The sequence below is a fragment of the Callithrix jacchus genome, chromosome 2, assembly GCF_049354715.1.
Source record: "Callithrix jacchus isolate 240 chromosome 2, calJac240_pri, whole genome shotgun sequence".
NCBI lineage: Eukaryota > Metazoa > Chordata > Mammalia > Primates > Cebidae > Callithrix > Callithrix jacchus.
The window spans coordinates 156,295,690-156,315,709 of record NC_133503.1 but is presented as its reverse complement, the minus strand read 5'-3'; the positions used below and the strand labels follow the sequence as shown (position 1 = coordinate 156,315,709).

At 36.5% G+C, this 20,020-nt stretch overlaps 1 protein-coding gene across 5 annotated transcripts in view; it reads left to right on the top strand.

The window, feature by feature from the left end:
- Positions 1 to 8,643: 8,643 nt before the first annotated feature.
- The window catches only part of NDUFS4 (NADH:ubiquinone oxidoreductase subunit S4), a 128,902-nt gene continuing 117,525 nt past the window's right edge, over positions 8,644 to 20,020 (top strand). For all 5 annotated transcript variants that reach the window (XR_013532313.1, XM_017969926.4, XM_002744985.7 and 2 more), the window contains exon 1: positions 8,644 to 8,765. Coding sequence is in view for 4 of the 5 variants with exons in the window: in XM_017969926.4 (XP_017825415.1) it covers positions 8,668 to 8,765 (98 nt within the window). In the remaining variant the exon portion in view is untranslated. The remainder of the gene's footprint in view (positions 8,766 to 20,020) is intronic.

Here is a 20,020-nt window from a genome sequence, read left to right as displayed (position 1 = left end):
ACCTCTTGTGATTCAATTTCCTACTCAGTATGTTTTTAATAACTTCCTTTACTGATGCTCCACTGACTGAGCTGTCTGGGATCTTCGATAACTTCCTTTCTATAACCACAATAGGTTTCTGTTGCTTACAACTAGGAGTCCTGATAGATAAGAAAGTGGAGCAGGGTAAGGGGTTTGGTAGTATGTGGTAGGCATGAAGATTGGGACCTTACAATTTTGGATAGGGTAGTATGTTAGAATTCTGCCAGTTTGCTATTAGATTTCTTCCCTGCCTTTCCCTGCTCTGCCATTTATAAGATACAACTTCCCCTAGGTTCTCTTAACTTCTGGCTTCTAGCTGCATTAGCTAATGGGAGGCACCGGCAGACTGGAGAGTAAATTGGGGCTACTTATCCTTCCTTCCCGTTTGCGGTGGGTTTATCCTTGGCAGTGATTGCACATTTTTCCCCATGATTTTAGTTTCTGTTGGACAGCATCTCCTTCTCTGAACCCAGCTCCTGCTACACAGCCCTTGCTGTGGTTTCAGATCCCATTGGCTAAATCAGCTTTAGAGCTCTGGTAACACCACTTATTCCCTGTGGTGTTTTAGCTCTTCGGGGTGATAGCAGATGTTGCTCATTCTAATATCTGAGCTGCCTCATGATCTTTCTTGTTTGGTTCCTCAGAAATGCTATCACCTGTGTAAACAATTCCCCTAAATTAGATGTCCTCTGTTTGAATTATCTGAAGGAGTTTCTGTTTTCCTTACAAGACATTGACTGATATATACGTCAAGGAAAGCCTCACTGAAAAGGTGACATTTGATCAAAGACTTAAAGAAAGGAGGATGTTAACCATGTTGGTATGGGGGGAAGTGTATTCTAGGCAGAGGAAGCATTCCATGCAAAAGCCCTAACCTGAGAACCTGCCTGATGTGTTTAAGAAAACAACAGAGAGAGGAAGATAAAACTAATAGCAGATGTAAGAGATCAACTCTGATGCTCGGACCTACTGGAGGGTACTGAGCAAGGAAGGAAAATGAATTGTCTTACATTTTTAAGAAGACTATTGTGTCTGCTCTATTGAGAATATGCTATAGGTGGGTAAGGATAAATGTAGAGAGACATATTAAAAGACTCTTGCAGCATTCCAGGCAAGAGAGGATAGTAGCAAGGACCTATTTGCTAGCAATAGAGGTAGTGAGAAGTGGTCATATTATAGTTGTACTCTAAAGGTAGAGTAAAATAAATAATGTGTGTAGTGATGTCTCATCATGGTCCTAATTTACATTCCTCTAATGGCTAACGATGTTGAATACCTTTTCCTGTGCCTATTTGCCACCTTGTATATTCTATTCAGTTAAATGTCTCATATCTTTTGCCCAGTTTCTAAATGGCAATATTTGATAGTTTTTCCTGTTACATTTTGAGAGTTCTTTATATATTCCAGATACAAGTTTTATCAGTATGTAGTTCACAGATATTTTCTCCCATCTTTAGTTTCTCTTTTCATCCTCTTAATAGAATCTTTCACGGAACAAATGTTTTTAGTTTTGATGAAGCCCAATTTATTTATTTATTTTTGTTTATTTGTTTATTTTTGAGACAGAGTTTTATTCTGTCTCTTCCTTTTACTCTTTTCCCTTCCCTTTACTTCTTTTATCCTGCTGCCTGGAGGTAAGTGTGAAAACTCAGAATGTGAGGGTAATATCTATACTTACTGATGAAAGAATAATGATGTGGAAGAAGGCTGGATCTCTATCATTTGATTTCACAAGAAATGCCAGTCCATTGATCCTACTACCATTTCCCTGTTCTCTACTCCTTCAATGAGGACTCTCTTCTCTTATACAGGCTGGAGTGCAGTGGCATGATCTCAGTTCACTGTAATCTCTGTCTCCTGGGTTCAAGCTATTCTCCTGCCTTAGCCTCCCAAGTAGCTGGGATGACAGGCATGTGCCACTACACTCAGCTAATTTTTGTGTTTTTAGTAGAGACAGGGTTTTCACCATGTTGGCCAGGCTGCTCTCAAACTCCTGACTTCCGGTGATCCGCCCACCTCAGCCTTCCAAAGTGTTGGGATTACAGGTATGAGCCACTGCACCCGGCTATATTCATTTTTTTTTAAATGTATGGATTGTGCTTTTGGTATGAGTTGAAGAACTATTCGCCAACCCTATGTCCTAAAGATTTCCTCCTGTCTTCTTCTAAAGGGCAGACGTACCAGAAAGATCTTGTATAGGTGGTTCTGGTGGGATGAGATCTAGTGTACAAGTGGAGGGATTAGCTTTAGACAGAGGCATGAATAGTTCATCTACTACAATAGGAGGCAAGATAGAGTCTGTGAGTGCAGCTACTGGTAAATGATAAGGTAGTGGGTGTCTGAAGAAGTCTTTTGATTGCTCCATTTTTCTCAGTGATCTAGGAAAGTCATTAGCAAGAATTGAGAAATGGAGAGATTTGAGGAGAGAGAACAAGGTGTGAAAGATCCACATAATAAAGTGAGAAAATTAATGGGATAAGAATGCAAAGAAGTTTAATATAATTGCCAAGTAGCAATATGGCTAACTTGAAGTTTATGGTCAAGTGAGACAAATCAGTATGGTTTGACACTTTTCTACAGTCCTGTTCACTTGCATGGGTATAGTTGCAGAACAGAAAAAGAGTTGGATTTAATTTAGAGAGAAATAGGAGAGTCATGAGTAACAGCATAGTAGTTGGCCATGGAATTCAATCTGGATAAGAGAAGAGAGTCCTCATTGAAGGAGTAGAGAACAGGGAAATGGTAGTAGGATCTATGGACTGGTATTTCTTGTGGAATCAAATGATAGAGATCCAGCCTTCTTCCACATCATTATTCTTTCATCACTAAGTATAGATATTGTCCTCACATTCTGAGTTTCCACACTTACCTCCAGGCAGCAGGATAAAAGAAGTAAAAGGAAGGGAAAAGAGATGTGACTGCTATATGTATTTAAAGGATGTTTCCCAGAAGTTGTCACATGATACTGCCCCCTGGTATTTCAATGGCCATAATCTAGTCACATGGTTACTCTTAGCAATAAAGAAGCTAAAAAATAAAGCCTTTATTTCAGAAACCAGTGAAACAAACAAACAAAAGAACAAAAACAGGTTCTATTACCAACAAAAAAGGGGAGGAAATACATTGGGGCAGGAAACTACTATATTTCTTTGATTCTACGATGTCTACTTTCCCACAGTTTACTTCTGTGAAATCAAGAAGTAAAACTGGTACTATGTTATGTTTCAATTGCTGCATTTTTTTTCTTTTAATGAGACGGAGTTTCGCTCTTATTACACAGGCTGGAGTGCAATGGCACGATCTCGGCTCACCGCAACCTCCACCTCCTGGGTTCAAGCAATTCTCCTGCCTCAGCCTTCTGAGTAGTGGGACTACAGCTTGCACCACCATGCCCAGCTAAGTTTTTTGTATTTTTTGATAGAGACGGGGTTTCACCATGTTGACCAGGATGGTCTCAATCTCTTGACCTTGTGATCCACCCGCCTCAGCCCCCCAAAGTGCTGGGATTATAGGCCCGGCCCTCTTTCTTAATAGTACAGAAAAAAATGGTGTATTTTACAGCAGATGACGTCTGTTAGAAGAAAGATGATAGTACTTATCTTGCCAAGGCAGAGATACTGAGGGAAAGAACAGATTTTCTTGGGGCAAGAGAAAGGGGAGAAATAGAATTAGCGTGGTTTTCTACATGTTAAGTTTGAGAATGAACTTAAGAATTAAGTTTTTCAAGTTTCAGTTGAAAATTTAGGGCTGAAACTCCAGAGGGTGATGGAGCATGTTCTGAAATTTATATGGGACAATTTCTTGAGTTCTTAGGAATTTATTTGTACCTCTTGTTTTCCAAAAATAATTTCAAGCAGCAGTTCTTCACTATAGGTAGAAATTCTTTAATTTGTTGTCAAAGCCTCAGCTGCCCTGCTAGATGTCATGATAATTTTATAAGATGACAAGAATTAAGTTTTTCAAATAAATTGGCAGTGAAAAATGAGATGTGATTTAAAAAAATTAGTTTGTAGCCAATAAGTAATGGTGGAATTTTGTCATGTCTATAGTGATTGTATGTTAAACTTCTGATAGAAATGTCTGGTTTTACTTTATTTTTTTTCTGGATGCTTTACCAAAGACCCATGTGCAAGGGGAAAAATTAAAAACAGACAACTTTGGGTCCACTGTAACTTTCACATGCCATAAGAAAATCTAAGATAGATGTTTCTTTTCCCATCATGGATGAAGTGCAAGCAAAAAGTAAAGTCAATTACATTTTAATGCTCCTATTTGAAATAATAAATGGTATTTGGACAGAGCCACTCTACTACACTTACTGGTAGAATGTACAGTTTGGTTGAAGTTGAAAAAAATGCACACAGCAAATTATTTCTGTTTCATTCTCAGGTCTATATCCTGTATTTGAAATGTGAGAAATAAGGAAATGAAAGAAGTTATTAAATTTTTTTAATGCAAGCCTGGTAAAAGGTAAATTTATGTTTTTGGGTCTTTTGCCAGCAACATGGAGCTCCTATCCCCAATATCCCGCCGAGTTCTTCAGGGAAATGACACCTGATCAAAGATGAAATTTTAGAAACCAATAAGATGTGTACCCCCAAGAGAAAAATCACATTAATTTGTATGAGTTTTTCCTAAGCAAAAATAGCAAATAGAGATAGCACTTTTTTTTCATTTTTTGACATTTTAAAAGTTGCAATTATTTTCATTCACTTACTGTATACATCGTTTGGAGTCTACTGCATGTGAGGGACTAGGCTATGTTTTGGGTAAATAATATCAAAATTGGATATGATCCTTGTCTTCAGACTTACATTGTAGAGAAAGTGATGATGATGGTGTATTAAAACTGAGGCATGAGAGGTGGTATGAAGAAGGAAGATATGATGCTAGGAGCGTCTACAAAAACAGTTAACATAAAGGAAAGTCAGAGAAGTACTTTTCACAAAAGAGCATCATCGGAAAGATGTTTTTGGATGCAGGACATCCAAAAACATCTTGTCTATAGTGATTGTATGTGAAACATCTTGCAGAACAAGAGGTTTTGGACACTAACTAATAGAGGTTTAAACAATTCAGTCATTTTGCTATCTCATGTAATAGGAAAGTTGGAGGTATTTTCATCAGGGTTGGTTTAGAAGTTGTTTCAGGATTGGCTCAATGATGTCCACAAAGCCCTGGGCTCTTTCCTGCTCTCTATTCCTCCACCCCTTCTTGTTAGCTAAGCTCTTATGCTTGCCTCCTCAAGTTCAGAAGACGTCACAATTCTAGGCATTATGTCCTTATAGAACTGCATTCAGAGGCAGGAAAATAGGTATTTCTTCTTGTATGTCTCTCTTTTGTTTTTTTTTTTTCCAGAATTCTTCTTTCTTAAAAGGGATTTCAGATCCCATTGTCTTTGGACATGTTCATGTGCTAGCCACCATAGGAGCTCATGGGAAAGCCAACATACAGCAACCTTAGTCTCTATCGTAGGAGTCAGGATCTCTCAACAAGGATGATAGAGGTGAAAAATGCCCGTAGGATGTAGTTTCTACCCCAGGGAGTGACTCTGAAGGTTGTGACCACAGCTGTGATCTGAAGGGCAAGGAGGATAACTAGAGAAGAGGCTAAGAGGTGGACTCCACTAGTCAACACCCTGTGAAAGGCTCTGGAGCAGCACATTGAAATAACAAAATAGTATTTGGACCTAGACATTCTAGTAAGCTTAATGGTCCAGCCTATGGTATAGGTGAAATAGTATAAATAAATAAATGCATATATCAGGTTATTTCTGTTCCATTCTTAGGCCTATATCCTGTATATAAGGTCAGAAAGGACCTCAGGAACGGGCAGTGGAAGGAATCCAGCAGAAGGTGAAAAGAATCAGAGTCCACTAGAGCGCTGGCAGTGCTGATGTTGGATTACAGGCTGTTTGAAAGACAAAGAGACTAGAGACTGGATGCTTTCCTAGGAATTCAGATTCATGGAAGCAGGGGACCAGGATAGGTGGGAGGTGAAGAGGTTGAGCTTTGGTAGATAGGGCCAGTAACAGGGCTATAGTAAGTTGCTCTATGAACACTGGGACACATCCCGTTACTCCTTGGCATAGAAAATCTTTATTAAAGTTAATCCAAACACCAAAGCCGCCCTTAGGCTTAAAATTTCTCTCTGAAATAGAAAACCCAGAAAAAGCTACACACAAGTATGGTCAACTGATATTTTGACAAAGGAGCAAAAGGGACTCCATGAAAGAAGGATAAGCTTTTCAATAAATAGTGCTAGAGCAATGGGATAGCCACAAGCAAAAACCTGAACCTAAACCTCATACCTATTAATGGAAAACTTAAGTCACAAAAATTAACTCAAAACGAGCCATACACTTAAATGTAAAAAGTAAAACTAAAACATCCTTTGAAAGAAAACAAGATAAAATCATTAGGACATAGGATTGGAGAATAGTTCTTAGACATGACACAAAAAGCACAATCCATAAATTTAAAAAATGAATAAACTGGACTTTATCAAAATTAAAAATATTTGTTCTGTGGCAGATCCTGTTAAGAGAATACAAATACAAAGTACATATTGAAGAAAATATTTGTGAATCATGTATCTGGTAAAAGACACACCTAGTATATAAAGTATTCTCAAAATATTACAGGGAAAAAAGCAAATAATGCTAATTAGAAAATGGGCAAAAGACATAAGATATTTAACTGAATGGAATATACAGATGGCAGATAAAAACGTGAAAAGATATTCAACATTATTAGCCATTAGGCGAATGAATGTAAATTGAAACTGTGATGAGGTATTACTATGCACTCATTATTTACTTTAGCTCAGCTGAAATAAAAATAGCAATAATAGAAAATGCTGGTGAGGTTATGGAGAAACTGGATCTCTCATACAGTGCTGGAGGGAATGTAAAATGTTACAGTTACTCTGGAAGATAGTCCTTACTTTCTTTAAAAAATGAAACATACATGTATCATATGACCTGGCAATTGTACTTTTGGGCATTTATTTCAGAGAAATGAAGATTTTTGTCCACGTAAAAACTATATTCAATTGTTCACAGCAGTTTTATTTGTAATAGCCCAAAATGGGAAACAACCAAAATGTTCTGCAATAGGTGAATGGTTAAATTGTGGTACATCTATACCATGGAATATTACTCAGCAATAAAAAGGAATGAACTATTGATATACACAACTTGGATGGATATCAAGTGTGTTATGCTAAGTGAAAGAAGCCAATCTTAGAAGGTCACCTACTGCATGAGCCCATTTATATAACTTCTCAAAATGTCAAAATTATAAAAATGCAAACAGTATAGAGATCACTAAGGTTAGGAGGGCAAGTGTTACTAAAAAGGGTAGCACCAGAGAGATCTTTGTGAGGGTGGAATAGTTCTGTATCTTGATCATGGTGGTGTTTACACAAATATGTAATAGAATGACACAGGACAATACAAATACTTATATCAATGTCAGTTTCCTGGCTTTGATATTGTACTCAAGTTATATAAGATGTAATCACTGGGGGAAATAGGTACACAAGACATCTCTGTACTATCTCTGCAATTTCATGTGAATCTATACTTATTTCAAAATGAAAAGTTTAAAATAAAATTTTCTCTGAGGCATCTCTCCCTTGCTTTCCTTCGTCTTGTGCATTTCTCTTTCCCTATGTATGACTTTTTCTCTCCCCCTTTCCCTTATGTACTGGATTTTCCTTTAATGGTCCATAATGCCAAACTGTCATTGCCCATCCTCCCATTGTTCCTATTTATTTAATGAAGATTATGTTTTCATGTGCTTAAAAAGGCAGGAAAGTACTAACTTGTTAAACAAATGTCTTAAAAAACAAAACCCAAAACTAACCTGCTTTCTATTTTATATAACTCAGTTGATCATTGTTCTTTAAGGTCAGAAGTCCACAATACAAACATGTTTCCAACACTTGTATTGGAAGATAATTTTTGTTCTATATGCATGGAGCTTTAATGTCATTCTTTGTGTCTACGGATTATGAACACACACACATTCAGGATTTACTGGGGGAAGTAGTGACATCAAATATTATGTTCTACTGATTCTTTGTATAAACATACATGTCAAAAAATAATCCTTTGCCAGATCATGTATCCAGATTTTTCGTTTGAAAAATCTGAACATTACCACTACAGAATGTCACACTGAATATAGCCCTGTCTTGAGGTCTTGCAAAGTGAATTTGGCAATACTTTGGAAAAGTACTACTTTATGTTCTTAGGGACCCAAAAAGCTCTCCGGCTTTTCCAGTGGGCTCAGCCCCAAATATTCTAATTTCTTCGATAAATTACGAGTTGCAGGTGTTTAAATTTGCAGGTACCTTCTTTTGGTCTTTTCATTATCATTGCAAAACACCAGTCCTAACAACCAGTAAAGATTACACATAATTTATGGTGGAAATTTACATTTAGTGCACTTTTGCATTTCTTCCTATACATTTTTCGTCTTAATTCTTTCAACTAAACGCTTCTCCTCTTTTTTAAGCCCCAGCATTAAAAAGGAAATCCCACAGAGCTTCGCTACATTGCGATTGCACTGGCTTGAGAACGAAGGAAGTTAGTCCCTTGCGCTGATCCGTCCTCTCATCCTGGTGTTTGCCTGCAGCAAGATGGCGGCGGTCTCAATGTCAGTGGCGCTGAAGCAGGCGTTGTGGTGGAGAAGGGCAGTGGCTGTAGCTGCCCTTTCCGTTTCCAAGGTTCCGACCAGGTAACAGAATTGTCACACTACTTCTTCAAGCTTCTTGGGTCCCTCAATTTTTGCGGAGTCTCTGCTAGCTGAGTCCCGGAGGGGGCCTTGGGGAAAGCGTCCTTTGGTGACCCTTTTCTCGGGAGGGGTCGGGTGGACTAGAGACTGTCTGCTTTCCGCTGGCGCTGGCCAGGCGAATGAGGGCCTGAGTGCGAGGCTGGGGAGGAGGACCTGTGGTTTTCTGGAAGCTTTTAGCTTGTGGCTGAGGGAGAGGGTCTGTAGGGAGGGTTTGCCTCCGGAGCTGCAAGCTGAACCTTAGCCCTCGGAGAAGGGGAGGAGTCTCACTGATTTCTGTCTCCACTTTCTGCATCCCTTCCATATGTCACCTGTTTGCCCACCACTACAGTCCTTTCAGAAGGGTTAAATCACTGTATTCCTTACATGGTTTTAAGTGCTTTTAATTTGGTTTCTGCACAGGAAAATTTTTTTGTTCATTAGTCTGCTTGGGAAGAAAACTTGTTTGGAATTTAGTGTTAGTAAAAATATCACTGCTAGTAATATTGGCAAGTGAGTTCTAAAAGGCTGTTGGTAGTGCTCGGAGGTTTTACATCAACAGTTTTGTAAAAGCCTGACAGTGATTCAGGGATTGAATTGAGTTGCTGAGGGCACTTTGCGTTCTTGAGAACCTAAAGTAGTACTTTTCCAAAGTATTGTCAGATTCATTTGTCAGTTGATTGAGTTGTTATTGTTTTTTCCTTGAAGCATTTTTGTGATGATTTTTTTCTGCTGGATTACTTAATCTTCCATTTTCTGTTTTTAAGAATTTTCTTGAGTTTTTGATTATAGTACTAATACTGTACATAAAACACACATTCGAACAAAGAACGGAAAAACTGGATGGAGAGATTTGAAGGGGGTAGGAGGGATGCAAGTGGTTAAAAGTTGAAAAGAAGTTCTAATAGAATACTAATTAATGTAGTGTTAAATAAATATAAATGGAATGCAGAGAATTAGAATGAGTTAATTCGAAGAACTTTTAAGGGTGAATTTTATTAAGGGTTTTCAAATAGTGGGTGTTGGGTGGGAAAGGAGAGTGTCCCAATAGGGTCCATGGCTTATGAAAAGGCTCGAAGGCATTAGTAAAACGATTACTAAATACGTAAAATAGAGTCACTCAAAAATAAGGTGCTAAGATTTGGGAAAGGCAAATGATGTTTGTAATTAAGTGTTCCATATATGGAAAATATTTTTCTAACGTAAAATACGTCACTGGTTAACTTAGAGCTCATATAGCGGTGACCAATTCCCCGTACATATTATAAGGATTAATTGTGCATTCCCAGATAATAATGTATTCATGGTAGCCCCAGAACTGAAAACAAGTTTGAAGGGACCACTGGTTCATGGCTAATCAAAACGTGGCTGTAAGTTTAAGTCACAGCCATTTTGTCAGCAGTTATAGTAATTGAAGTTAAGATGACATTAGATTTTGAGAACTCTGATGGTAATTATTACTGCATATACCGAACTTAAGAGTTTTTGCTTGCAAATGTAAGAGATTTGAAAATAAATTGTATAATAAAATTTAAAAAAGAAACTTAAAAAAACATAACAGCAAAGGAAGTCATTTTTAAAATACAAATTAACACATTTATTTGTTTTCTGTGCCACATTTTTACCCCAAGAGCTTGTCATGTTCATCTTAATTTGAGGGAAATTTATAGACCTCTCCCTTACAAACTGTTTGTTCATCGTCCTTAAGCATTCTTTTCCCATTATGATTTGATAGTAATGAGGATCTGAAAAAGGTGAGTCGAAAGAACCAATTAATGGGGAAATCTACATGTAAAATTCATTTATTGTAGTGCTTAGAAAAAATTTGCAAATCAGTAATATTTCAGATCACTTGACTAAAATATGGGAAGTGGAATCAGTAAGGTAAGGAGTGGAGTAGGGAACTGAAGAAAAGGGAGGATGCAGTTAGCTGCTACATTAACATATGAATGCAATTACAGTTTATCAGTAAAAAGCAAAACAAATAATGCAACAACATATACACACAAGAGGGAGAAATAATTAATTTGGGTGATTCAGCTGATCTAGTTACTCATTGAGCTTGTGCTCTAGAGTTGATCTCAGTTTCCATGTGTGTCTCATTTCCTTGTACTGAATGTGAGGAGGGAGAAAACAGGTTAAATTGTCTACTTTTTTTTGAAATGTAGTTTCACTCTTGTTACCCAGTCTAGAGTGTAATGGCTCAATCTCGGCTCACTGCAACCTCCGCCTCCCAGGTTAAAGCAGCTCTCCCACCTCAGCCTCCCGAGTAGCTAGGACTATAGGCGACCCCCACCACACCCAGCTAAGTTTTGTATTTTTAGTAGAGACAGGGTTTCAACATGTTAGCCAGTCTGGTCTCGAACTCCTGACCTCAGGCAATCCACCTACCTTGGCCTCCCAAAGGGCTGGGATTACAGGCATAAGCCACTGCACCTGGACCTAAATTTTCTACATTTATCCTTACTTTCCCTGACTTTCCTAAGGGTTTTTCCAGGGTAAACATATTCAAAGTGGATTTATCAGTCAGATGAAATGGCACTCTATTTCAAAATAGCAACATTTAAGATATTTGATGCAGTGATGTTATTTATTCATTTATATATGTTCATGTATACTTATCTCACCTAGTGCTGTATCATCACTTCTTAATATTTACTAGGTCTTGTGTTTTCCTCAAACAAGTCTTTAGGGTGTTAAATCACCAGAGGATGTTCATTAATGACTGGTGGGGACTGAGTATGTGGGACCTGTTTGTGGGGCCTATTTATGCCCTTACCTGTGGCTTTGTTTCTGTTGCTGTATTTCTTTTTTCAGCATTAAATACACTAGCATGAAATTGAGTCTTCAATTAGTTGGGGAATTGAATTGGGACCTCCAGTTAGTAGCAGTCCTTAAGGTTGACAAGAATTTTGTATACCTTGCTGGGAAATAGGCTCAGCCCAAATTTAGGACACTTAAGACCAATAGGTTCACTTCTACATCAGATAAACTGAATAAACAAATTCCTCTCCAGGGGGCAGCTACTTTTGCTATCTTTGTAATGCATCCAAGCCAAATTTTGAGAGCTTGAAAGGTTTCTAATATGTTTTCTAATAGGTTTATTGTTTTGTTTCTTTTAATCTTTCCAAATGCCCATACTTAGTTTTCGTCAATAGCAGGCATCTTTGTTGACTTTTTGTTAGAAAAATTATTATTATTATTGTTATTATTATTTGAGATAGTCTCATTCTGTTGCTCAGACTGGAGTTCAGTGGTGCGATCTCAGCTTTCTACAACCTCCACCTTCTAGGCTCAGGTTATCCTCCTGCCTTAGCCTCACAAGTAGCTGGGACTGTAACGCACCTACTACCACATCCAGCTAAGTTTTGTATTTTTAGTACAGACGGGATTTCACACTGGTCTTGAACACCAGGCCTCAAGTGATCCACCTGCCTCAGCCTCCCAAAGTGTTGGGATTACAGGCATGAGCCACTGCACCCAGCTGGAAAAATGAAATATTTTAATATTTAATGTCTGGCATGTAAGCCTTCTCTAAATAAGTGGTAATTTTATTATTGGTTTGAATAGCCTGAATATTTTTTATTTCTTTAATCGTGGTCATAAGTACTGTGATAGATTGTATTATTGCTTTAAGTATTCATTACCATTATCTGTAACAGGATTACATATCCAAAAACCATTGGCCCATTGACTTGCTTTATTAAGTGAAATGTTAGTGGAAATTATATATCATGTTAGACAGAAGCTTTGAGAGCTGTCCTGTGTTTTGTCATATTGCTTTTCCCTCTGATGTAAAGTAGGCATACTTCAGACGGGATCTGCTCTTTTAGCCCAGATCTTGGAATGTACACTACATAGTGCAGAGCAGAAACTGATTCTTGTTGCAAGATTTTGTAAAATATAAATTGAGTGAAAAATAAACCTTCACTGTAGGCCACAAAAGTGTTTGGATTGTTGGTTACCTAAGCATTACAACCTATATGCTGACTCTATTTTGTATACACACATCTTTGCAAGTGAGGAGGTTTTAGCACATGGACCAATATATCAGCTGTGAAGTCACAAGCTTTTTGAGGACACAACCACCACATTTTTACGTATTTTTGTGTACTTCATGGCACCTAATGTAATGGCTTGCATGTAGCAGGTAAATGCTCATCTTATAGATGAATAAATACATATTTAGAGATGAGTGATTATCAGGAAAACAGGGAGCATTACGTAGTATTTCTTTTAATAGCCTCATTAGTGATAGCCAGATAGGCAGTAGCCTACATAAATATGAATATAATCTATAATACATATTTTCTGCAATTATTTGTACGTGTAGGCTATTCACCTAGAACTCTTACCTTTTGGATTGAAGTTGTATTATGAATGGGTTTTGTACTCAAACATTTTGACAAGTGTTCAGACACTTCTTTTGTATTCAAATTTAAAAATGCAAGAGGAAATGAATCTATTTGGGAAGGGGTACCCTGGAACATGAGAACTTTTCTGGAGTAAGAGTAACTATGTGAAGTTTTAAAAAGTTGATACATGGGACTTAATGGAGAAAGATGGAACAACTTGGTTCCTGTATGATATCTGCTAGAAGAGATCTGTTTGGGTTGGGGTATACATAGAATTTAGACAGAATACAGATTGTACTGGATACAAACAATTTCAAATGGAAAAGCTTCTAAAACATATAGCTTGATAGAAGTTGAGAATCATTTATTCTGAGCAAAATTAATAACAAGTAACAGTTATTTTTAATTTTCTGTGTATCAGCTACTGTGCCAATACCCGTATTATCTCATGTATTTCCCACAGTAATCTTATCAACTCAGGTGTTGTTACCCTCATTTTTCAGATGAGGAAACAGGTACAGAAGTGAAATTACTTAAGTTTACATTGCCCGGAAATATAGTCATCCCATGGTATCCATGAAGGATTGGTTCCAGGACTCCTCCGGGATACCAAAATCCACTGATGCTCAAGTCCGTGATTTAAGATGGTGTAGTATTTGCATATAACCTCTGCACATCCTCCTGTATACTTTAAATCATCTCTGAATTACTTATGAAACCTAATGCAGTGTAAATGCTTTGTAAATAATTGTTGTTCTGTATTGTTTAGGAAATAATGACAAGAACAAAGACTGTACATGCTTAGTACAGATGCAATTTTTTCCTTCCCTGAATATGTATATATTTGAAATGGAGTCTTGCTCTGTCACCCAGGCTGGAGTGCAGTGGTGTGATCTTGGCTTATTGCAACCTTCACCTCTCAGCTTCAAGCAATTCTCCTGCCTCAGCCTCCTGAGTAGCTGGGATTGCAGGCTAATCCCAGCTGGCCCCACCATGACTGGCTAATTTTTTTGTATTTTTAGTAGAGTTTCACTATGGGGTTTCACTACGTTGGCCAGGCTGGTCTTGAACTCCTGACCTCATGATCCACCTGCCTTGGCTTCCCAAGGTGCTGGGATTACAGGCCTGGGCCACTGTGCCCAGCACCCCAAATACTTTTAATCTGAGGTTGGTTGAAGCCATGTTGTGTAACCCATGAAGGCAGAGGGTTGACTGTAGTCTGATATAGCATTCTAAATGAATATGTTGACTTTTGCACTGAGGAGTATTAAGTATGATAATAATCAGTTCTAACCCTAGTGTCCTCTGTTTTTTTCTGCCTTTCAGCAAAGTGTCGTCTTTATTTGAGAGACTATGGGATGCTTTTATCTTTACTGTTGCTCCATGGTTCCATTTGTATACTGAGAGTCTCAAATGCACAATTAGTTTTTTATTTTTTTAAGCTAATAATTTTGTTGCCCTAAATTTTGTAATTATTTTTGGTGAGGGACTTTCCATAGGTGACTTGATTAATATACTTTTTTACCTATCCTCTTAAAAAATATGTAATGTATGTATTAAAGAAGATATACTGGACTTTTTTTTTTTCTGTTTTCTTACTGATTGCAATGATCGTTAGGAAAATCAGTTGTATTCTGTTGCCTTTAAAAACGATTAAGTATCTTAGTGTCTGTTATGCTTTCTGAGTTCTCATGTCTGCTTTTTAATAGTGTTGCAGTCTTCCTTGACTGGTCTGCTTCCCTTTAGCAGTTTTAGCACCCCTTTTTCATTTATCATGGATTTGAATGTCAAACAACTAAATCTATTAGAATTTTGTGTAAAACCAAGTATGCTTAATGAAATTCTGATGATGGCAGAAGTTTACTTTTTGTGATTAAAGACTTGAGCTCTTTTAAAATTAACAAATACTTATATTTAATACATGAGCTCTTATGACTTCTTTTTTAGCTTGTAGAAGTCCAAAGATCCTGATGGAACCTTATTGTACCTGAATTATGCAGTGACCACATTCTTATAACAACTTTGATCTAAGTATTTGAATAGTTTAATCAACTATTCTAATATTTTTCTTTTATCAACAGAGCAATTTAGAATTCTTGCTTCAAATTCTATTCTATTGTCTGTTACTGAGTATTTTGATAGGTAAGTACAACTTTAGGTACTTTAGAACTAGTTAGTTGCTCAGATGTGACCTTTACTTTTTGTCTAGACTCACTAGACTTAATTTTTCCTTTATGGGATCATTCTTCAGTTCACTGGTTTTTAAACCCTTATTTTGCATCAAAATTATGTGTTGTGTGCTTAAAAAATTCAGATCCCTTGGCCCCAGTCTATATTGGTTCAGTAAGTTTAGGTTGAGGCTTAGCTCTATGGTGATTCTAATGGGAAGCTAGGGCTGAAAACGGATTTTTTTTTTTTAAGTTTCCATATTATATCTTGTAAGACTTAGGAAATACATTTTTCTTGGGAGAAAGGTCAGGGAGATTTCCAGAAACAAAAATTCTTCCAGTTTTGCATATTTTTCTCATTTAAATTAAGTTTTATGCTTTTCACCCATGCATATGGGTGAGGTATTTTGTTGGAGAAAGTTTCCTTAGAGGGAAAGAAGGCATTTTGGCAATTTTGGAGAAAGCAGGCCATATTACTCTCTCTCTCTAGAGACTCTTGTTCTTCCTTTTGGAAGGGTTCAGGTTTAATATAGCACAGCTGTTGAACTCTGCCCTTCAAAATTTTAAGAAAGTGTTTTTTCCTTTAAAATGGAAAAGGTTTTTTTTAGGGAGGTGGTCTTTGGCTGGATGTAGTTATCTAAGAACGTTTCATGCTTCTATTCTTTTGTGTTTGAATTGTTTCAGTGGTTCAGAGAACTGTCTCTGGGAGTAAAATCTGGCTGCTTTTGCAATATGTTTTGCTGTATTCTTAAAGCTAGATGAAGAGTTTATTTCTTTGTCTTTTCTAGGACTCAAAAATATGTTTTTTCCTTTATTCAGCCACTTCATACATAAGTAAATGGTCCTTGAATAGGGCTTGCTAGACAAAAGATTCTGTTCTAGATGACTGTTCAGCAAACCATATGCTTCTCCTAAAAATGTCAGTCTGTCTTGATGAGCTTTAAAGTGAATACAGATGTTTTGGCTCTTTTAAGGACTACCACTCTTTGTATGGAAAGAGTGAAGTACTCTTTTTCAAGTGATTTTTTTCAATATACTTATAGAAATTTGCATGACATTTATAACTTTTGCCTTTTAAGTCTAATAAGATTAGGCTTAATTAGATGTTAGTAATTTGAATTTAATTTTAATATTTGTAGTACAAATGAGATTTGGGGAAATACATCTCATAATATGGCTTTTGTTCAGATTTTGTATTCAACCTTTTAAAAAAATGTGAAACTTAAAGTTGCTTTGTAATGTTTACTTTTGTGCACTAAAAAGTGATATTTTGGCAGAAAAGGTTACTCTTTTAGACGTTCAGAGTTCTTTGTAGGTTAGCTCTAGAGTTACAGTTCATAGATTTAGGTAATGTTTAAGTTGGAAGAAAACTCTAGAATCATTAAGTCCAACTCTTTATTTAATGCAAGAATCTCTAGAACTTCCTGCTTCTTGATTATCTAGTTGTTGAGGAAGTTAGGTGACTTTCTGATAACCCCAGAAAACACACTATACTTTTAGACTTACTAGTAAGTGATGTTTTTCTTTGAAACTATATAGAACAAGTTTAACCCTGTATACACTTGTCAGCCCTTCAGAATTGAAGACATTTGCCATCACTCATTCTTCCTGCAATTCTTCTGTGCTCCAGGCTTAGCACGTCCAGTTTGTTTATACTTTATTAATGATCAAATTTCCTGATGGTTTACCCCTTATGATGTTTTCTATTTTGTCAGTGTTGATCTTTGAACTATATACTGTACTTTTATTTAAATGAGATTATCAGAGATGATAGTTTTGTGAGCTGAAATTGAACTAAGGAAAAAAGTTGACTCTAGGTTGGATTTATTTTATTTTAAAAATTATAAAGAAAAGTTAACTTTTTTTCCATTTGGTGTATACTTCTTAGAGTTTTAATGCATGTATAGTTATGTGTAACCACCACCATAATCATAGTATAGAATACAGTGCAATACTATGTAAGTAACAGTTTAACTATATTGTTTCAGGGTTCAGAATACCAAATACATTACCCCAGAGCCCCTCATGTTATCCTTCCCTGACCACTGTAATCCCTGGCCAGTTATCTTTTTTTTCATGTTTATAGTTTTACAGTTTTGAGATTGTAATATAAATGCAGTTATATAGTATATCACCTTTTGAGATCGTCTCCTTTAATCAGCATAATGCCTTTGAACTTCACATAAGTTTTATGTATCGATAGTATTCCTTTTTACCGCTAAGTAGTATTCTATTGTGTGGAGGTACCACAGTTTATCCATTTACCTATTGAAGGATATACAAATTATTTCCAGTTTTTGGCAGTGTACAGGATTTTATGTGAGTTATGGTTTTGTTTCTCCAGAGTAAATACCTGGGTGGGAGATTCCTGGGTCATAGCTAAGTATATGTTTAACTTTATAAGAAACAGTCAGACCGTTTTCCAGAGTTGTACCATTTTGCTTTCCACGAGCACCATATGAAAGTTTTAGTTGTTTTGCATCCTTCTTAACATTTGTATTGCCAGTATTTTTTAATTGTAGCCATTCTAATAGGTGCTTAATGGTATTTCATTATGGATTTTTATTTTGGAATGGCTTTATTGAGCTATAATTTATATTATAAAATTTACTCATATAAAGTATACAATTTGATGGGTTTTAGTATATTCACAGAGTTGAACAACCAAAACCACAATTGTAGAACACTTTCATCTCTCAAAAGGAAACTCTGTACCCATTTGCAGTCACTTGCCCCCGAGGCCTAGATAACAACTAATCCACTTTTTGTCTCTATGGATTTGCCTATTCTGGACATTTCATACAAATGGAATCATATAATATATGGTCTTTTGTGACAGGCTTCTTTCACTTAGCATAATGTTTTCAAGGTTTATCCATGTTGTAGCATGTACCAGTACTTTATTCCTTTTTATTGAAGAATAGTATTCTGTTGTATGGACAAACCACATAAGGGACATCTGGATTGTTTCAGCCTTTTGACTATGTGAATAGTGTTCGGTGAACATCCATGTACAAGTTTTTATGTCAACATATGTTTTTATTGTTTTGGGCACATACCTAGGAGTAGAATTGCAGGATAAAATGTAATAATTTTATATTTAGCCTTTTGAGTAACTGTCAGACTGTTTTCTGAAGTGGCTGTACTGTTTTACATTCCCACCAGCAGTGAATGAGGGTTCTAGTGTCTTTCACATTCTCTCCAACTTTGTTATTATTTGTCTTTTTGAAATTATAACTATCCTAGTGAGTATAAAGTGGTATTGCATTCTGGTTTTGATTTGTACTTCTATGATGACTAACTCATTGTAGTTTTAATATGCATTTCTCTAATGGCAAATGATATTGAACTTTGATGAAGTATCTGTTTATGTCTTTTGCCCATTTTTAATCATGTTATTTTCTTGTTCAGCTTTTATAGATCTTAAAATATTCTAGATTCAAATTCTTTGTCATAGATGGGAAAAAATATATATCTCTCTAGGTTCATGGCTGAGCCCCCTATAACAAAAGACAGATTAGGAAGAGAAAACCATGCAAATGTGTTTAATGTAAGTTTTTTGTAACACGGAAACTTTTTTTAAAAAACTGTTCATTTTTTGCTTTTATTATTAATTGATACAGTAATTGTGCATATTTACAAGCTACAGAGTGATATTTTGATACATATCTATGATGTGTAATGATCAAATCAGCATAATTAGCATATCCATCACCTCAAATATTTATCATTTCTTTGTGTGGGGAACATTCAAAATTCACTCTTCTAGCTATGTGAAAATATAAATTGTTAATTATAGTCATTCTCCAGTGCTACAGAACACAAGAACATATTGTTTCTATCTATCTATGATTTCGTATCTGTTAACCAAACTCTGTTTTCTCTTCCCTTCCCAGTCTTTAGTAGCTATATACCACTTTCTACTTCTGTGAGATCAACTTTTTTAGCTTCCACATATGGGAGGGAACATGTGGAGTTTATCTTTCTATGCCTGGCTTATTTGGCTTCACATAATGTTCTCTAAGCTCATCTATGTTGCCACTAATGAAAGGATCTCATTATTTTTTATGGCTGAGTAGTATTCCATGGTGAATATGTATCACATTTTCTTTATCCATATGTCTGCTGATGGACACTTGGGTTGATTCCGTATCTAGGCAAATGTGAATAATGCTGCAATAAACATGGGAGTGTAGCTATCTCTTTGACACACTGATTTCCTTTTCTTTGGGTGTATAACCATTAGCAGAATAGCTGGATCATATGGTAGTTCTATTTTTTTATTTTAATTTTTTTATTATACTTTAAGTTCTGGGGTACATGTGCAGAATGTGCAGGTTTGTTACATATGTATACACATCCTGTGGTGGTTTGCTGCATCCATCACCCCATCACCTACATTAGGTATTTCTCTCAATGCTGTCCCTCCTGTTCCCTAGCCCCTAGCCCCCCGAAAGGCCCCAGTGTGTGATGTTCCCCTCAACATGGGAGCTTTCATGAGGAGATAAATATCCAAAGAAATAGTTAAACTTGTGTATTTTTATACTTAGGTTTGGTGAAGGGGGACAGTTAGGGAGAAATATGATAGAACAAAGGGGATTTGGTATATGGTAATAAACTGGGGGAAACTTAGCAAAGCCTGTTTGTTCTGATTCATCTGTATGATGGACCATTTGTCTTCAGAGGTAGCAGTGTTTCT